The following is an 18601-nucleotide window of genomic DNA, read 5'->3' on the forward strand; positions in this document are numbered from 1 at the left end:
TCACCTCTAACCACACCCAATTCCTCCCCTTTTTCCGTAGCAATAGTTTCTTTTCTTTCTACCTTTGCATGTGCTGCTGCTGCTCCTAGAATTCACTTTTCCTCAAAAATTGACTCATGCTTCAACTTCTAGGTTTCTCTCTGTGATCTTCCTTTTCCATTTCTAGTCCCATGGGCGTTTGCATTCCCTACGTTCTGGCACCCCACGAACTTTCATTATTTGGATGTAACACTGTCTCCTCAGCCAGGAGGATCCTCTTTGTATTGTCCCAAGCCTAACGAGTGCTCAGCAACAGCGCTTCTCCCATGTTCTTACGGAATTAGCTATAAAAATGAGAGAAACACAAAGGAATGGTGGACACAGGATTCACTACCATGGTTACTTCTAATGGGGGAGGCTGACTCCTGTTTGCAGGGTGAGTTTGTGGATCTTTATCACATATTTAAAAACTAAGCAATAATTCTGTATCACTAAGGTACAATAACGAAGGATTATTCACAGAAGATTGGCCTGGTTGGTATCAAGTCTTGCACTCCTTGGACAGACATCCCTTTCCCATGATTCTATTATCAGTTCCACCACAAAGATCGCTCCTCGACCTTGAGAGATCACACGTCCACCGCACGGAGCTGCACGGGTGACCCAAGGTCACTCCCTCTCCCTGCCCTGGGCCTTATCCATGCATCGAGACTCCTGGTCTCCGCACATTTGTTTTGGGCGTGGGCAGTTTGTTTCCTTCCGTTTCAGTGGAATCAATACGCGCCGGATTAAGAGCACCCCTGGAGTTGGGTATTCGGTGACGTGAACGCAGGGCGCTCATTTGGGGTCTGATGCCCGCAGCCAAGAGCCCGTATGTACTCGGCGCCGAGAAGTGCACCAGTCTCACGGCGAGAAGGTAGCAGGCAAGACCCCGTCTCCATCGGGTACCGTCGGGGGCTTCTACGAGGAGGGGCTACCCCGCGCGGACACTCTCCCGCGACCAGCCAGCCGGCCAGGCGGCGGAAGAGAGTGCCCGGCGGACCACGTGAGCCCGGCGCCCGGCCCAGACGTTAGAGCGCGAGCCCCGCCGCCGCCAAGGACGTCACGGCGACGCCCAGGGCGCGGGGGCGGGGTTTGTCTGGGCCAATGGGCGGAGCGCGCCGCGAGTCCCCGCCCCGCCGCCGATGACGTCACGGCCACGCCCGGGGCGCGGGGGCGGGGTTCGTCTGGGCCAGTGGGAGGAGCGCGCCGTGAGTCCCCGCCCGCCGCCGAGCACGTCACGGCCACGCCCTGGGCGCGGGGCGACGGGCGCCTGGGCCTCCGCCCCCGAGGTCTGAACTGCTGTTGCTGCGCCCGGCGACCCTCTCCGCCCGGCTCGTCGCAGCCCCCGCCTCCGCACCATGGCTTTCGTCACCAGGCAGTTCGTGCGCGCCATGTCCTCCTCGTCCGCCGCGTCGGCCGCAGCCAAGAAGATCATGGTCAAGCACGTGACGGTCATCGGCGGCGGGCTGATGGGCGCGGGCATCGCGCAGGTGAGCGCCCCCGCAGCGCCCGCTCCGTGCCGCGCGCCTGGGATGGGAGCGCGAGGGCCATCGGCTGGCCCGCCCTGGAGGTCCGGAGTGCGGGCCCGAGTCTCCGCCCCCAGGGCCCGGGTCCCGGGCCGAGCCTGTTTCCTGGTCCCTGGGTTCCACCCGCTCCCGGGCCCGACGGCGGTCCAGGCGCGGTCGGGCATGCACTTTGGCCCGAGCGGTGCGGAGAAGAGAGTGTGCATGTGCACGGGTGGAGTGGCCGCTCGCCGTCAGCCCCGCTGGCTTCCAGGACCTTTCGATCAGTTGTTGCAATTCTGCAGTCGTTGTCAGAGCGGCTTTCTACCCTCCCTGACGCGTCTCCTTTCTTCCCGCCGGGGGTTTCCTTTGCTTGCTGGGTTACAAAGTCATCACCTCTGTAGCACAGCGTGAAGTTTCCTAATCAGGGCTTGGCAGGTCCTGGGATCCTGGCAGCTGCAGTGCTTGGGCGACCTTTGACTTCGTGCCCTCTCTGCGGGAGCTGCGCGGCTTGGGCGCTGGGGAGGGTGGCGGGGGAGATAAAGGGGTGAGGGCCGGGAGGAGTCTCCGCTCTGCGGGACTCTGCCCAGGTCCAGCTGAGCTGTGGTTCAGGGTCGTTGCGCAATTGGTTACCCGAACGCTGGGATACTTGCCTGTCACTGACTTCCTTTTAGTGGTTACATTCCAGCTGCTGTTGGAGAACCTATAGATTTTCCTATCTTAGCTGATTGTATTTTTAGCAATTCAGCCCTTTTGCAACTTGTATGGTTGGGGGCGGCACTTACCTAACTTTTTTTAGCGGAGGGCTCAGGTGCAGTGGCTCCAGTCGTGGAAGAGTTTAGTTTTTTCAGTGTCTGTCTCCTACCAACTTCACACTTCCATGCTTGCTTTTTAGAAAATCTTTTATTACGCTTCTTGGTTTTCCCCTCCCTGCAACTTTTTTGCAACACATTAATTTGATCGCATTTTCTCCTAACGTGTATTTCATAACCATTTTATCGGTCTGCATCTTACAGTCTCCATTTCTTTCTTCTGAGATCATGATTTTGGACATACATTCCTCTTTTTATGGTGTGGTTGCCCTGGCTGCTAGGTTGTGGTGTCCCCATGATCTGTGTGACACATGAAGAGGAGTGGGTCTCTTTAAAGTTCCATATATTATAGTATGTGATCCTAGGAGGAAGTTTGGGTTGAGTGCACTTGTGCCCCTGCTCCAACAGAATTTCCCAAGGCTGTGAGAGTGAGATTTGTTGTGTGCAGGTATCAAATAATGTATTTGTTTAAAAACAATTAGACAACATCTTACTGACAAGGTATTAGGGCTTTTAGCCTCAAGTGACAACATAGGAAATGGACGCAGAAACGATTGTGGACCGTGTCTTGAAGGCGTCCATGGAAGAGGGTTAGAAACTAAGTAGAAACTAGGTAGAACGCATCACCTCAACTTTTGTACAAAGTCAGATAGCTCAGAACCTGGAATGCTGCGTCCATTACTGGATACCATAAAAAAAGGGTGTTAGGTTGCATGAAAAAGCACAGAGGTAGCACCTAAAATGATGGGTATGGTATTGGAGCTTTCATCTGAGGCGACGGGAGGAGAAATAATTGACATTGATAGGAACACAGACTTGTAGATCAAATCCTTAAGTAGTCGGACAAGGGAGTCCCTTTTCAAACTTAGGGGGGAAAAAGAGAGTTATTTACCCCATAGGTTGGAAACATAATGGAGCTGTCGTTCTAAAAGTTGTTGAAGACCAGAAGTCTAAAAGTGGCCGGTCGTAAGGAACAGTAGTTCCATCGTACATAACAGGATTTAAAAGAGCCTCAGCCACTTTAGGTGACAGCTCTAATCCTGTGGAGGGGACTCATGCTTTCCTGTGCAACGTCTGTGCTGCTGTCAGCCAGCTGGTTGATTTCAGGGGTGTTTCCAGTGGGTCAGCTCATCTGTTCTGCTCTCTCCCCTTCAGCCTGTCGTTCTAGGAGTATTGCCTCATTCTTTGTGCTCCTTGACCTACAGCGTTTGCACAGGGTGAATCTGTTTTGCTTATTGAGTGCCACCAACTAGTTAGTTAATGTGTTTTCGTGTAGATTGGCTCCAGTGCAGTGTGGGGCAACGGGACGACCTGTATGCTGGCTCTCCCTCACGCTGGCTGTGTTGACATGGGAAAGCCTCGGTTTACTCATCTGTAGAGTAGGACTGATAACTAGTGCTAGCCTCGCAGGAGATGGAGAGGATGAACGAACTAGTGCGTGTCAGGTGCTCAGCATGGTGTCTGGCTCCTGATAAGAGTTCACACAATGTTAGCTGCCTCTGTGATTGTTATCTTCTGGCAGTTCTCTTTGTCCTTCTGCTCTCTTATCTACTCCATCTCTGATCGTTGCTGCTGAGGTAGGTGTCATAGTTAGATGGAAAATAATGGTCATGATTCTGTTGCATCTTGCTTAATCTTGGAGGTACGTGCCAGTTGATACTGCAGCTTGGGACCTCTGAAAAGAGGGAAGGCGCTTTTTATCTTCCCCGCAGTGTAAATCCTCAGAAAAGCCTTAAAAGCATAAGCACAGGCTGGCATCTAAGTTATGCATTTATCTTCACTCTCCTGAACTGTCTCTAACTATAGTCATGCGTCGTTAACAACCTGGGACATGCTCTGAGAAATGTGTTGTTAGGCGGTTTCCTTCTTGTGCAAACATCATGGAGTACACTTACACACACCTAGATGGTATGGCCTGCTACACACCTAGGTTATATGGTACCAATCTTATGGGACCACCGTCATATATGCGGTCCGTCCTTGACCGGATCATCATTATGTGGCACGTGACTGTAGGTTTTTTTTTAAGACTGGCCCTGAGCTAACATCTGTTTCCAGTCTTCCTGGTTTTTTTTCTTCTCCCCAAAGCCCCCCAGTACATAGTTGTATATTCTAGCTGTAGGACCTTCTGGTTCTGCTATGTGGGACGCCACCTCAGCGTGGCCTGATGAGCGGTGTTAGGTCCACACCCAGGATCCAAACCAGCAAAACCCTGGGCCACTGAAGCGGAGTGCTTGAACTTAACCACTCGGCCATGGGGCCCCTGCAGTTTTAATTTTAATTAAGGTATAGTTCTGTTTACAATTTTAATTTTTTAAAAATTTATCATTTTGCCATATGTTCCAGTTCATGCTGAGTAGGATGAAAAAAATTTGAATAGGTTTTGTGGGAGCCTGACACTTATCTCAAGCAATTAAGCAATTTAAGATGAGTGAGGTCCGTGCTTGGTTACGTTTGATCAGAGCACGGGCCATTTGTACGTTTGTGTTCTCTGGGAGGGTCTACTTGGCCTGTCATTTCTTTTGTTTGTTTTACATTAAAAAAAAAAAATCCCTCAGCCTGCAGGTTAATATTTAAGTCAGGTTAACGCATTTTGTGTGTTTGCCCATTTTGTGGGCATCATTATGTGCCTCTGCCTTGGTTCTGATTGCCACTTTATCTTTAGCCTGGTACTTAGGTGGCAAGAAAGTGTACAGAATTAAAAGACCCGCGAGGGAGCACAGGCTGCTTTTTGCTTCATGAGAAGAAACCTGCTGACGGTGCGCTTCTCCAGTTTATAGAACGCGTCCTCTCTGAGCTCTGCTCGGCCCTTGCCTTTTCCACCCAAGGGGCCCAGGGAGCTTGGAGCTTTCCCCAGGTGTCTGGTGAGGAGCCTGTGGGCTCCCTGGGAATGGCACTTCAGGGCCCCGATTTCTCTGCGCTCTCTGTGCAGCCTTCCTTAGTGCGCCACCTACACCTTCGAGGGTGTGAGAGACTTTGCGTCCTGAAGGGGTTTGGGGCCCGGTCCTTCTCACCCAAAGCTTGTGTGTGTCTCCCTCTTAAAAAGCCAAAAGTACACCTTTCTTCTGGAAAGAACTCCTTGGAAGTTGGGGGCGGGGGGGCATCTTAAGCTGCAGGTGGACGTTTCCCCAGCGTTGGTGTTGCTCTGCCGTGCTTGAGGAGGACTCCCGTGGACCCGAAGCTGCTTTTCTCCCCAGCCGCTGAATTTGCTCACCCATCTCTTCTCTGGCCCCCGACTCTGGAGTTTCTGGTGCCGAAGAGAAGTGTGGTCTGCATCGCTTTGTGTTGTTCTTGGTTTGCCTCTTTTCTGTTGCTGCAGTGAGCGCGTCTCTGTTGAAGTTTGCTTGGAGACTGCGGTGGCCTGGGACAAGTTTCAGGGTCACAGGAGATGGCGCAGTCACTGGCTGTGAGCTCTCCTTTTCCTGTCCTTCTGGGAGGGAGCGTTTCTGTTCCCAGGTGTTCTTTCCTCGTCGAGGGTGTGTGATCGTGCTTGTCAGGAAGTTCACCGCTCATCCCCGGGGTGGCCACTTCTTCCCTGGGCCCTCCTCTGCTCTCGTGATGTCCTGGGATGGGGATACCAGCCTCTGTCAGCGTAGTAGTCGTTGCCCCTGGGACAGGGCTGCAGATGCTGCATGAGGAGGACGGCTGCCAGGCGAAGAAGAAAGAAGCCCGGGATATAGTTTGGGTGTTGTAGAGCGCAAGCGGCACCCAGGTCAGGTTGTGGGTTTTCTCCGCCAGGTCCCCTAGGTCCAGCCTCGCACTGCCTGACCCTTGCTTGAGTTTCTGATTTCCTTCCTCCTCCTTCTCTCTTCTCCCTGTGTCCACCTTGGGCACCCCCTCCCTGCCTGGGTCTCCTGGGGCCAGGAAGGTCATGCCCCTGCTCTCTACGCCATGTCTCCCCTGGGTTACCTAGTGAGGCAGTGTGCTGGTTTCTGCTGAGCGTGGTACAGCACTTGAAAGTGGGCAGGAGGGAGGTGTCGGCCCTGCCTCTCCTGGATGTGGGAACCTTGGGCCCGTCACCGAACCCCTCTCTGCCTCTTCCTTTCCTGGGAGAGATGGGAGCCGCCTCGCAGTGTCGTGAGGGTCCGAGGAGCTAAGTGCTCAGAGTCGCCCAGCGTGTTCAGTGGTGACCATTCAGGAAATGTAGATCCATCAGATCTGGTCCAGGCATGACTTCTCTCATTTAAGATTCTCCTGGGGCCGGCCCAGTGGCGCAGCGGTTAAGTGCTCACATTCCGCTTCGGTGGCCCGGGGTTTGCCGGTTTGGATCCCGGGTGCAGACATGGCACTGCTTGATAAGCCATGCTGTGGTAGGTGTCCCACATATAAAGGAGAGGAAGATGGGCATGGATGTTAGCTCGGGGCCAGTCTTCCTCAGCAAAAAGAGGAGGATTGGCAGCAGATGTTAGCTCAGGGCTGATCTTCCTCACATACACACAAAGATTCTCCTAACTGGCTTTGAAGATGTTTGAAAGGGAGACATGGGGAGTTCAAACAGCGCTGAAGGTTTAAGACTGTTGTGTGGGTTGTTGAGAAGGAGGATCTTAGTGTTCCGTTTGTGCGATTTTGGGTGTTACGTGTTCAGGTTCAATAGAGCCTCGCACCTAACACTCTACAAATGTGACACTTTATTGTATTCAGAGTAGTTTGATGTTTCTATCATTTCATGCGACTGTTATAATAATCAACCCTGCAGAGATGGCATTTGGGGTCAGGGGTCAGAGGCGGAGCAGGGGGCTGGGTCTGGGGTCTCTCAACTCCTGTGCTGCTGGCCAGAGACCCCGAGGCTGAGATCACATTTCTGCCTGCACCTCTGGCCTCTGCTGTCTTGTGGGGAGAAGTGTGGCCTCCATGAGCAAGGGCATCCTTTGTGGGTGTCTGGGATCAACAGGTGTCAGCTTCACCTCTGCTCAGCTCTGGACTCAAAATGAGTCACCTGCTGGTTGTCTCCCTCTGGATGCTCTGCTGCATCTTTCTGTCCATAACAGACTCAAGCTCACTTGCCAAGACCTAGTGAATGCATCTTGTTCCCTCCCTGTGCCCCTCCAGCTTTCCTGGAGAGCATCCTCCCTCTGTCCTTGCCGTTGTTGTTCCCCCAGCCATGTGCATCTGCGGGTGGGGTCGGGGTCAGAGTCTCCTGCATACTGCAGAGGCTCTGGGCTCTCCTCTCTGAGGAGGGCTCTTTCCCTGCTCTCTGCTTTGTGATTCCTGGACCAGGCACTGGTACGGTACCTGCACTGTTGTGAGAGCCTTCTTTTTGCTGAGGAAGATCACCTTGAGCTGACATCCATGCCAGTCCTCCGCTATTTTTTATGTGGGTCGCCACCACTGCATGGCTGCTGGCAAATGGTGTATGTCTGTGCCCAAGAACCGAACCCAGGCCACCAAAGTGGAGTGCGCCGAACTTAGCTCTAGGGCATGGGGCCAGCCCCGAGAGAGCCTTTTGATTGGTCCTTTTCAGCAAAAACTAATAGGAAAAATCTACTCATCCTGACACACATTGCCATGTGCGTCTTCCCGGAGGGCAAGTTGGGTTGGTAGCTCTCTCCTCTGCTCAGAAGTGTCCGTCGTGGCAACCTCTTTCAGAGGGCCTTCCATATAATTGAGTTGGTGGATAACTGGACATCAACATGGCCAGTTATCCCTTCTCCTTTCCAGAATTTGTGGGAGAGGGGAGGGGAGTGTCCTGGGAGAGAAGATATTTTCTCTGTTATCAAATCCAGATGCTTATTGAATTTTTTAAAAAATTGTGAATTTAACAGACTTCTTGTCTAAAAATGGAGACACATATCCTTGGCTTTTCAGAAATACTTTCTGAGATATAAATATCCAAGTCCAAAAAAGGAGGCCAGCCAATGAACTTAACTCTTTCAAGAACAAACCAGCTGGTTATGGTGGTGGTGGTGTTTGAAAGCCTCAGGAGAGTGCCCTTTTCTGATGTGGAAGTTTCTGAAGACCACTGCTGCTGCTGACCGGGTTCAGGGGGTTGCGCAACAGAGATCAGCATGAGCCAGCACTGCCGGATCTGAGAGATACACCTGATTTATGACTTTTTCCTCCCTGGATCCAGTCATGAGAACCCAAAGCCAGGCGTTGGTGTGAAGGCACAGCTGCCTCTGGGGCGCAGTCAGCATGGAGAGTGCTGACTTGCTGCGTGCATTCTGAGGATTGGGAGGAAGTCAGAATTTGGGTGTGTCAGCGAGTTTGCACAGCTTTGCAATTTTTCTTTTTTTTTCCCCCTGAGGAAGATTTGCTCTGAGCCAGCTGTATGCCAGTCATCCTCTATTTTGTATGTGGGTCACTGCCACAGCATGGCTAATGAGTGGTGTGGGTCCCTGCCCAGGAACCAAACCCACGAACCTGGGCTGCTGACGCAGAGCACCCCAAACTTAACCACTAGGCCACAGGGCCGGCCCCTGCAGTTTTTCTGAGAGAACATGCTGATGAAACTCAGCCCTCCTGTAGTTAGGGGCAGATGGGACACCTCCCTGGACCAGCTGACGGAGTTCTCAGTAGTTCACCATTCAAGTTAGGCTTCAGGGAAGCTGCTTCAGATCTGGTGGTACGTTTGCAGAAACCTGAATCCAGCGTGCCTCTGCTCGGCATGTCAACTTGGCCCTGCGGCCCAAGTACTCGGGGCCTTTGACAAGCGTGCTGTTCACTCGGCCTATTTTTACAGGTCTGAAGCACCCTAGTCTAAAAATATTTCTCTCTGCCTAAGCCTGCCTTCCACCAAGGCTGGCGAGTCCTGGAGCTGAGGACATAGCCTTCAAATAAAACTTTTTCCACTGCGGACTGCTTGTCCTCAACGTCTCACAGCGTGCCGGTCACTATCATGTGAAACAGGAGATCTCAGCGGTCGATCTAAGTTGCAGTCACTCAGGTTGGTGCTAGGAGGAGTCCTCCTTATTTAGTGGAGACATGACAGACTCTGGGAGGAGGAGGAAAGTCCTCTTCTTTCTGTGGTCCACCCTCCGCCACCCCCTGGGCGCAGTCGTGGCTTCATTAGAGAACAATGCCTGTGCTTGGTTTCCTCGCATCCAGGACACACGAGCTTCTTTTCTCAGGAAGAGCCCTGAATAATGTAGTTACTTTCACATTGTGAGAGGAACCCCTCAGCTACATGGATGACAAGAGCCCTGGACCTTCAGGAGACCTGATCTCGTCTTGGCTTGTCTACCAGATGTGTTTGTTCCATCAGCATTTCCTGGCAACCCGCCACAGCCAGGCCACGGGGTCTCGGTACTCAGCAAAGATGAATGACATTTATTCCGGGGCCTGCAGTGGGGGCGACGGCACCTAAACAGCCTGTGATAACACAGTGTGGTGGGGTGGTGCAGTGATCAGGGTACGCATGGGTGTTACAGGAGCATGAAGGGAGGGGAGACCCAGCCTGGGGCCCCGAGGATCTTGGGGTATAAGATTGGGAAGTGATCTTATGTAGTATCTGGAGGTGATAGGCTTAGTAACACGGTGAAGCGGGCGGAGGCGTGGACAGTGAGAGGCCAGAGGGGAGAGGCAGCAGCAGGTGCCGGGAGCCGAAGGCTTGGGGTGGTGCTGGGGGTCAGGCGGGGGAGTGATGTGTGGGGAGGAGGCCGTCTCTGTCCTGAGGGCCTTGCATGTAATGTAGGAACTTGAGTTATCTTGTTTGACATCCCACATGTGGAGCCTTCTGTTGTTGAGTTGGGTTTTTTTAATGTTTTGTCAGTGAAATTCTGAAGTCTCTCAGCTAAAGGACTTTGCCCTCGTTGTCTTTGTCTCTGTTCCCTTCGGCTTCGGCACCGTCTCAGGCCAGATGGACTTGAAGTTTCTTCCCCAGCTCCTTGAGGAGCAGAAAGCCCGAGTGAGGCCTGCTGGAGGTGGAGGAGGGAAGGCAGATTGGGACCTGGGCCAGTAGGAATCAGAGGAGTCCTGTCCCTCAAAGGATGACACAGGTCAGAGGTTAAGAGAAATCAAGTGAAAATCACCTGCGTTCTTCCCTGGCACTGTCAGGCCCAGGGACCAGAACAAGAGCGGGAGGCCCAAGCCCGCACCTCTGCCTCCCAGCCTGGGAACGGAGTCAGCTGTGGCCCCGGTGTGCCCGTCTGTGAGCGGCTCAGTGTCATCACCAGCTGCATCTGGAACTGAGATTTATTTTCTTAGTTTCCATGTCAGGGCTCCCCACTCAGTCCTGCCCCCCTAGGTTTGGGATTTACCCACAGGACCCAGCCCATCGTCATACTCACAAGTCATACTGTGATTACTACAGCCAAAGGCTGGAGTGGAATCAGTGAAGGGGGAAGCGCGGGGCGGAGCGTGAGAGAGCCGATGGGCTTCCGGAGCACTCTCCCCGTGGTTGCACAGGATATGCCCCATTCCCCCAGCGCCAGGGTGACAGCCCTGGGAAGTGTCGTCTGCCAGGGGTGCTCCTTGGAGACCCAGAGCCAGGGTTTTCACTGGGGCTGGCACATGGGCACCTCTGCCTGGCAAGTGCCAAACTCCTGGCTCCCAGAAGGAAAGCAGGCGTCGGCATAAATCACCTTGCCAAGCAGTTCAGGCCCAGCGAGCCACTCTTATCACTGGACCCTCTCCACTCTGTTCCCCATGCCACCAAGGCCTTCCTGAGGGTACATCTCAGGCCTGCTGTGTTGTCCTGGGCACCATTTCTAGATTTGCTCTTGCTTGTTTACTCTGATTTACTGAATTGGAGGTTCAGATTCGTGTGCGTGGACTGGAGGTGTGGGCACGTGGGCCTTGTTCTCTGTTGCTTACGGAGAACTCAGGTCGAGATTGCTGGGTGTTTTGCTTCTGGGGCGTTGTCTTGCTTTGACCGCGCTGCCTGCCTGCATCCGGGGCACCGGCAGCCGGGGCTTCTGCCCACAGGGCAGGTTCACCACCGGCCTGTGTCGGTGACCCCCCGACCCCGCCGTGGTTGTCGAGCCTTCCAGTCCTGGCAGCACTTCCTGTTCTTGGAGCCCGGGTGGGCTGTGGGCGTTGGCGGTGCTGATGCTGCCTCCAGGCCCCACAGGCCCCGGCTCGCAGCCCTTGTGCAACTCTTGGGGAGAAGCTGTAGGCGCCGGTGTGATTCACGTCTACTTAAAGCCTGGCTCCCCATTTTTAAAGCGTTCTTTGGAAATCTTGCCGTGGGGTTTGAACCTCTTTGCCTCTGAATTCTGCTCTTCTGTTGCTTTTCCTCCTTGGTTTTCAGCTTTGAGTTTTAGTTGCCTGGTTTGAGAAATCTCACACCGTGATGGTGGTTTACAGTGACTTTGTACTGTCATCTGCGAGCAGGTCCATTCGTATGCACCGCTGGTCCACACAGGGTCAGAGCAGGGATTCTGAGGGTCTTCTTGGACCCTGAGGGGCAGTGGTGCTGGTGTCCCGCATCGCGTGTATTTGTGTTGGGTCCTGTCTATCCTCTTACTGATGCTCCAACTCAGTGCGACCCGCCTGGAATGCGGCCGATGAGCTGTGTTTACCCACAGTACTTATTCCGTAGTCCTTCGAAAGCTGTTGGCAAACTGTGATGAAATAGGGATTGACTTGTCACTGATTGTGGCCCAAGTAAGCCAGCTCCAGGTGCATTTGGGCGACTTCCCCAAACCTCCTCACTGTGCGGCCAGGGTGGGCGTGGGGGGAGGGAATCGCCCTCCTGAACTGGCTGAGCACCAGGGACCTGCTTTCCTGAGAGTCTTGTCACTACATAGCCTTTGGGGACAGGAGTCTTTGCCACCATTATTGGAGTCTTTCCTGTTGCTGGTTTAAGGACTACAGAAGAAGCGAGCTGAGGGCTAGAGCTGCACAGGTGCTCCCGGTCTAAGGAGACAGGTGGTGGGCGGGGAGTGGGTGCTGTGAACGAGCTGTCGAGCACGTGGAATGTGGCTGGTGCGACTGAGGGATTGGCTTTTAATTCCATTTAGTTTCCGTGGCCACGTGTGCTAGTGGCTCCCATGCTGGGCAGCACAGTCAGGGAGGTGGTTCCAGTGTGGCCTCGAGAGCCCAATTCACATCCCACTGCCGCCTGCCCGTCGTGTGACCAGGGCACCCTTCTTAACCTTATAAGGCTGTTTTGAGGCTTTGCTGTCATCCAGGTAAAGGGTTTAGAGCCGTGTCTGGCAAGAAGTGTGTGTTTACTTAATGTTGGCTTATTATTGTGTTGACTCAGTATTTTAAATAGAATAGTGGTAGAGTTCACGTGGAATATGAAACTACATTTTTTTTTAACTTTCATGTTTTCTGTATTTTTTTGCTCTAGGTTGCTGCAGCAACTGGCCACACAGTGGTGTTGGTGGATCAGACGGAGGACATCCTGGCAAAATCGAGAAAGGGAATTGAGGAAAGCCTTAGGAGAGTGGCCAAGAAGAAGTTTGCAGAAAACCCCAAGGTGACTTCTTGTCATTGATGTCCTCAAGACGAGTCCTCTGACCACGTCATGTCTGTGAGCCGTTCTGGCCTTTGCTCTGCCTTTTCAAGTTGTTTGTGTGAAACTTACTTCCCCGTTAACTTTAGACCAATATAATAACACGGTCACTGCACATTCCGTGGGGACTGATACAGGAGAGGTAAATAACCGATAACACGGTCACTGCACATTCCCTGGGGGCTGATTACAAAACAGGTGAAGTAAATAACCTTGTTGTTGGCTAGGTTTTGAGGTTGAGGAGAAAGATTCTGCAGGTAGTGAACTCATTATCTCCGCTGAGAATTTGGGATTGAAGATCAGTTATTTTGCTAAAATGATAGAAGAGGGAGAAACAGGAAGATAATGTTTGTAGTTGCAAGTTGAAAAGAGAATGCTGTCGTAAATGTGGCATTTAGATAGAGAATCGTGACGACTTTTTATAAAGAGAGGAAAATGGAGAGTGAGTTGTGTTCCCCATCCCACGGCAGAAGAGCTCCCGCACTCGAGGGGCCCTCGGAGGGTGGGCTCCGGTGTGCCGACCTGTCCCCACTTCCTTAGAGACACCGCACAGGTCACCACGTGAAGTGTGGCCTGCCCTGGCCACCTCGGTACAGGAGCTGGGGCCTCATCCCCCTGCAGCTCCATGGGCTCCTTGTCACAGGCAGAGACTAGGTGCAGTTGGGTTTGTCGTGTGTCCCCCTCGGGTGTCCACAGCAATGTGTCTACTTGTCTTTTTACATTTTTTATTGTGGTAAAATTTACCATTTTAACCATTTTTAAGGGTACAATTTAGTTAGTGACTTTAATTACATTCACACTATTGTGCAACCATCTCCACTCTTTCCAACATGTTTCCATCTTTCTAAACAGACTCTGTACCCACTAAGCAATAACTCCGCCTCCCCTCCTCCCCCGTCCCGGAGACGTCCAGTCTGCCTTCTGTCTCTGAATTTGCCTGTTCCAGGGACCGCTTAGCAGTGGAATCTTGCAGTATTTGTCCTTTTTGACTGATTTATCTCATTTGCTTTGGGGTCTTCAGGGTTCCTCCGGGCTGTCCCACGTGTCGGAACTTCATTCCTTTTTCTTACTGAGCGGCGTTGCACTGTGTGGATGCACCACGTTTTGTTTATCCGCTCGTCTGTCAGTGGGCGCTGGCGTTCTTCCACTTTCGGGCTATTGTGAACGGTGCTGCAGTGGACTTGGGCGCACTGTGTGCTCAAGCCCCTGTCTCGGTTCTTGCAGGTGTATGCCTAGGGGTGGAGCTGCTGGGTCGTGTGGCAATCCTGCGTTTAGCTTTTGGAGAAACTGCCAGACTTTTCCATGGTGGCTGCACCATTTTACACACCTGCAGGCGATGTACAGAGGTTCTGAGTTCTCCACATCCTGGCCAACAGGATGTTGTTATTTTCCTTTTTTTTCATAAGAGTCATCATAGGAGGTGTGAAGTGGTATCCCATTGTGGTTTTGGTTTGCATTTTCTTAATGTCTAGTCACCTTTTAAAAATCAGAGGCAGAGGTGGAGATAATTTTACCCTCTCCCCTGAAGAACTCCAAGAAATAATTATCAGAGAGAGATTAAGATCTCCGTCACCTGTGCCTCATTTTCTTAATGACAGGGGGACCTGGTACAGGGCGTGTCGTGATGAGGGTCCAGGCACGGGCTTTAAGAGCCCTGGGCTGAGGGCTGGGGTGCAGGACAGAGAGAGTCTGAACCCAGATAACCGGCGCTGTTCACTTGTTTACTCTGCACACTTCTGCCCATTGTCCCCTTTGGCAGGGGCTCTGGGTCCCGCCCTGAGGGTAGACAGACGGTGCCTGTGCTCAGGATGCTCAGCTCCTGCCTGGCCGCTCCTCAGAGGTCCAGTCTCCTGAGGATTCTCGCCTCGGCCGGGGACGTGCTTGGAGGAGGGACGTGTGGGCCTCAGCTTGCCTGCTTGACGTATTGTGTTGTCCCACTCTGCGCTCACCAGTGCAGGAGCCACTAGCCACAAGTGGCTGTTGAGTACTTGACATGTGGCTGGTCTAAATCGAGGTATGCTATAAGTGTAAAGTAGACGCCAGATTTTGAAGACTTAATAGAAAAAGAATATAAAACATCTCGATATTTTTTATATTGATTACAAGTTGAAATGATAGTATCTTAGATATATTGGGTTAAATAATATTAATTTTACCAGTTTCTCTGCACTTTTTAAAATGTAGCCAATAGCAAATTTAAGATCACCTCTCGTCTCACACTCTATTTCTGTTGAACGTGGTGATTCTGGATTCCTTTGCTGATTATGACCGTTTTGATGCCCTGTGGGCAAATTATATCTTGAAATAAAATGGCCGTTGATAAAGACACTGGTTTTGCCCTAACTGAGGTCTGTTTGTGGAGACCTGGAGTCACGAACGAGGAAGGATGGGACTGCATGCCCTTTGAGCACAGAGGCTGTGTTTGGCGTGTTTTGAAACGCCAGTTGCTGGCCCGTGATGGCGCTTCTCATCTGATGAGTGAGCGCTAGGGTCAGCTCTCTTGCCCTTACCCAGCTATCTCTGCCTCCCGTGAGAGGGGAATGGTCAGCACCACCTCTCAGACTAATGCATGCTGCCGAGCGGAGCTTCTGCCTTTTCTGGAAGAACAGATTGTGGCCTCCAGGAAGCCTGTCCCCGGGACAATGCATGGCAGTGTGTTCCCGCGGAAACTGGCCCAGCAGACCGATGCAGGGACCCCCAAGAGACAGTTCAGTGACGGGAGCAGAGCTGACTGAGAGCTCGAAAGAGGACGAGCTGTACATGGCAGTGACAGTTGACCAACAGTTGGGGTTGTTCACAAGCTGGTTCTTGCCCTGCTGTCTGGAAGTACGTTGAGATGCCATCATTCCTAAGCAAAAACAGGGGGAGTTTTATTTCTGAGAATTTCAGGGCGCATTCAGATTGTGTCTGGAGGTGTGCCGGCCTGTCGTCCCCCTCCTCTTTCCTGTGCCTTAGCAGCAGATCACACACCGTTTTCCGGTGCGCCCAGTGACTGTCCTCTTCTCCTTCCTCCCACTGTGTTAGGCTGGTGATGAATTTGTGGATAAGACCCTGAGCAGCATATCGACCAGCACCGACGCAGCGTCTGTGGTCCACAGCACGGACCTGGTGGTGGAGGCCATCGTAGAGAATCTGAAGGTGAAGACCGAGCTCTTCACGAGGCTGGACAAGTTTGCCGCTGAGTACGTGAGCCCTGGGCGTTCTTGTTGGGTCTGAGGGCTCCCTCCCTGGGCTCGGGTGTTTATCCCAGGAATGAGTCTTCTGAGACTAAGCTGCTTCTCTTTCTACTACCCAGCAGCTGTTCCAGAATACTAGACACTGCTTCCCTTGTTCTCTATCTTCCCACTCCCAGTTTGCTCCCTGAGGGTTGGGCTGCCCTGATCTGGTCCTTCTCCCCAGACGAGGTGGCATTTCCCACAGTAGAATGAAGGGGCCATCTGGGAAGGCCTCTGTCTCCTGCAGCCTCTGGGTCATGGGCCCTCCCAGGCCAGAGGATGGAGGACACTGGGCATATCCTTAATGTCGCTGAAGAACCTTAGAGCACTTTCGCATGTCCCTGTTCTTGGGTGGCGCAAACAACAGTGTGACTGAAGGGAATGGACGCCTCTGACTACACGGAGTTCCGCAGGACTCTCCTGCTTCGGGCTTTGTCTGGGTTGGACCAGAACACTCCTGGGAGCATTAAAGGAGCGTGGAGTTCTTGCCAGGCTTCCTGGCGGAGGATGGGAGAGGAGAGCTGGCCCCATGTGGGTCAGGCATGCGGGAGGGCGGGGCTCGGGACTGTGTGGTGTCTGCAAGCTGGCACACACCGCAGCCCTGGTTCTCAGAATCCGGAGCTTCCGTTGGGTCTGACTTTCTGCTTTTGGCAGGTGTCACACCTGCCTGCTTCATTCATTTTCCTTGTGGCTTGTTTGGCCACCCTTTACCCTTCTTGGTTGGAACTGAGTGTCAGAGTAAGATATGGCAACAGTGATTCCTAGGCAGCGAGCACTGAGCAGCAGTACAGAGAACCCCTCACCTAGCTCCAGAGAGGCCTGCGGGAGTGTCACCCTCAGGGCTGCGTGGCCTGTGTCTGGAGAGGCCCTACCCGACCGTCTCCGTGTCCCCTGTCCCTCACTCTGCTCATCAGCATGCTCACGCTCTGTACACTGGCGTTTAGGGGCTGCTGTGGAACCTGGGACAGGAACAGCAGGTCGTCTGGGTGGGGGCGTGGCCCTGAAGTCAGCAGGGAGCCCTCCAAGATAATAAAACACCTGCCCCATTATTGAAGTGCTGGTCATTCGCTAGTGACAGGGACAGCTGTGCCCTCTGTCAGCATGGAGGAACGGAAGGACGGTTGGGGAGAGTCAGCTCCAATCTCCTGAGCGCCTGCTGTGGGCTGGGCTCCGAACTAGGCTCTGTGCCTCAGTTTATGTGGGCCACGGGACACAGGACAGCGCATGCCATAAGGAGCACTTTGCTCCAGCCGCCAGCCCCCCTCCCGCCCTCGTGCCCATTTGAGGTCTCCGCCTCTGTCGACCGCCTGCTGAGATGTGCAGGTGGATGCCGTGACGGGAGGCAAGTGTTCGGGAGTGATGTTCTGGGCGGAGGCCCTGATGAGGCGCCTGTCCTGGAGGAGGAGGGCGTGCGCTCTCATGGTCCGAGCATGCTTGGCTGGGCCCTCAGCGGCCCGCGGGGGTCCTGCCCTGGCCGGCAGGGACAGAGCGGCCGCAGTGTCGGGTTCTCCATGCCAAGGCCTGGGGGCGCAGCGGCCATCGGCAAGCTGGCGCTGTCCGTTTTCTGTTAGTACGCTCGAGAGGAGTCGCTGTTTTGGTACCTGAGTGTTAGAAAGAGAAAGACAAAAGACGGGCCAGAGGGTTGAGTGGTCCCCGGAAGATGTGAGGGCGTAATTCTTGTGCAGATAAAGACAGCCCTGCGTGTTTCCCGTGTCTCCGCAGTGTGTTCGTGTTGGAGGCAGGCGGTGCAGATGCCGCTGGCAGAGCCCGCCGCCCCTGGGGGGTGGGGCCTGCTGGTGGGGCGGGGCCTGCTGGGGAGGTGGGGCCTGCTAGAGGGAGTGGTGCCTGCAGGGGGAGGTGGGGGTCTGCTGGAAGTGGGTGGAGTCTCCTGGGGAGGCGGGGCCTGCTGGAGGGGGTGGGGTCTGGAGGGGCGGGGTCTGCAGGGGAGGCGGGGTCTGTTGGAGGGGCGGGGTCTGCAGGGAAGGCGGGGTCTGTTGGAGGGGTGGGGTCTGTTGGAAGGGCGGAGTCTGCAGGGAAGGCGGGGTCTGTTGGAGGGGTGGGGTCTGCAGGGGAGGCGGGGTCTGTTGGAGGGGCGGGGTCTGCAGGGGAGGCGGGGTCTGTTGGAGGGGCGGAGTCTGCAGGGAAGGCGGGGTCTGTTAGGGAAGGTGTGGCCTGCCGGAGGGCGGAGTCTGCAGGGGAGGCAGGGTCTGCCGGAGGGGGCGGGCATCCCTCTGCGGAGACAGTGCCGGGCCTGGGCTCTGTGCTGCTTCGTCCTCTGACGGACGTGCCCTCCAGCCATGCGCCGTCCTTTCCGCTTGTGGGGGTGCGTTGCCCTTCAGGTGCCCTGTGGAGGCATCACGTCAGCGCGGGGGGCGCGGCCGCTCGGCGCTGTCAGCCTCGCCCCTCGCTCGTGGTGGTTGCAGACGTCTTCCCATCGCCCTCTGGGATGGGCGGTAGTTTATATTATTTCCCACATTGATCAAAAAGCAAAAAACTTTGAAAACTGGAATTTTAAACTTCAAAAATGTCATTTTTTAAAAAAAAGAAAAGCCGCCCATCTGCTTTTAAACTGGCGGAGTCGGAAGTGGTTTGAGAGGCGGGTGTTGGGGAGCCTGGGAGGGGCCCCCTGGCTCTGCCCTCCTTCCGCGTTGT

General features: G+C 53.9%; 1 protein-coding gene across 1 annotated transcript in view; it reads left to right on the forward strand.

Moving 5' to 3' along the window:
• The first annotated feature begins 781 nt into the window (after positions 1 to 781).
• Positions 782 to 18601, forward strand: part of HADH (hydroxyacyl-CoA dehydrogenase) — a 32649-nt gene continuing 14829 nt past the window's right edge. The window contains exons 1-3 of the mRNA XM_014839092.3: positions 782 to 1511; positions 12570 to 12698; positions 15759 to 15916. Coding sequence (XP_014694578.1) covers positions 1380 to 1511; positions 12570 to 12698; positions 15759 to 15916 — 419 coding nt within the window. The 5' untranslated portion in view covers positions 782 to 1379. The remainder of the gene's footprint in view (positions 1512 to 12569; positions 12699 to 15758; positions 15917 to 18601) is intronic.

The sequence above is a fragment of the Equus asinus genome, chromosome 3 (genome assembly GCF_041296235.1).
Source record: "Equus asinus isolate D_3611 breed Donkey chromosome 3, EquAss-T2T_v2, whole genome shotgun sequence".
Lineage (NCBI taxonomy): Eukaryota > Metazoa > Chordata > Mammalia > Perissodactyla > Equidae > Equus > Equus asinus.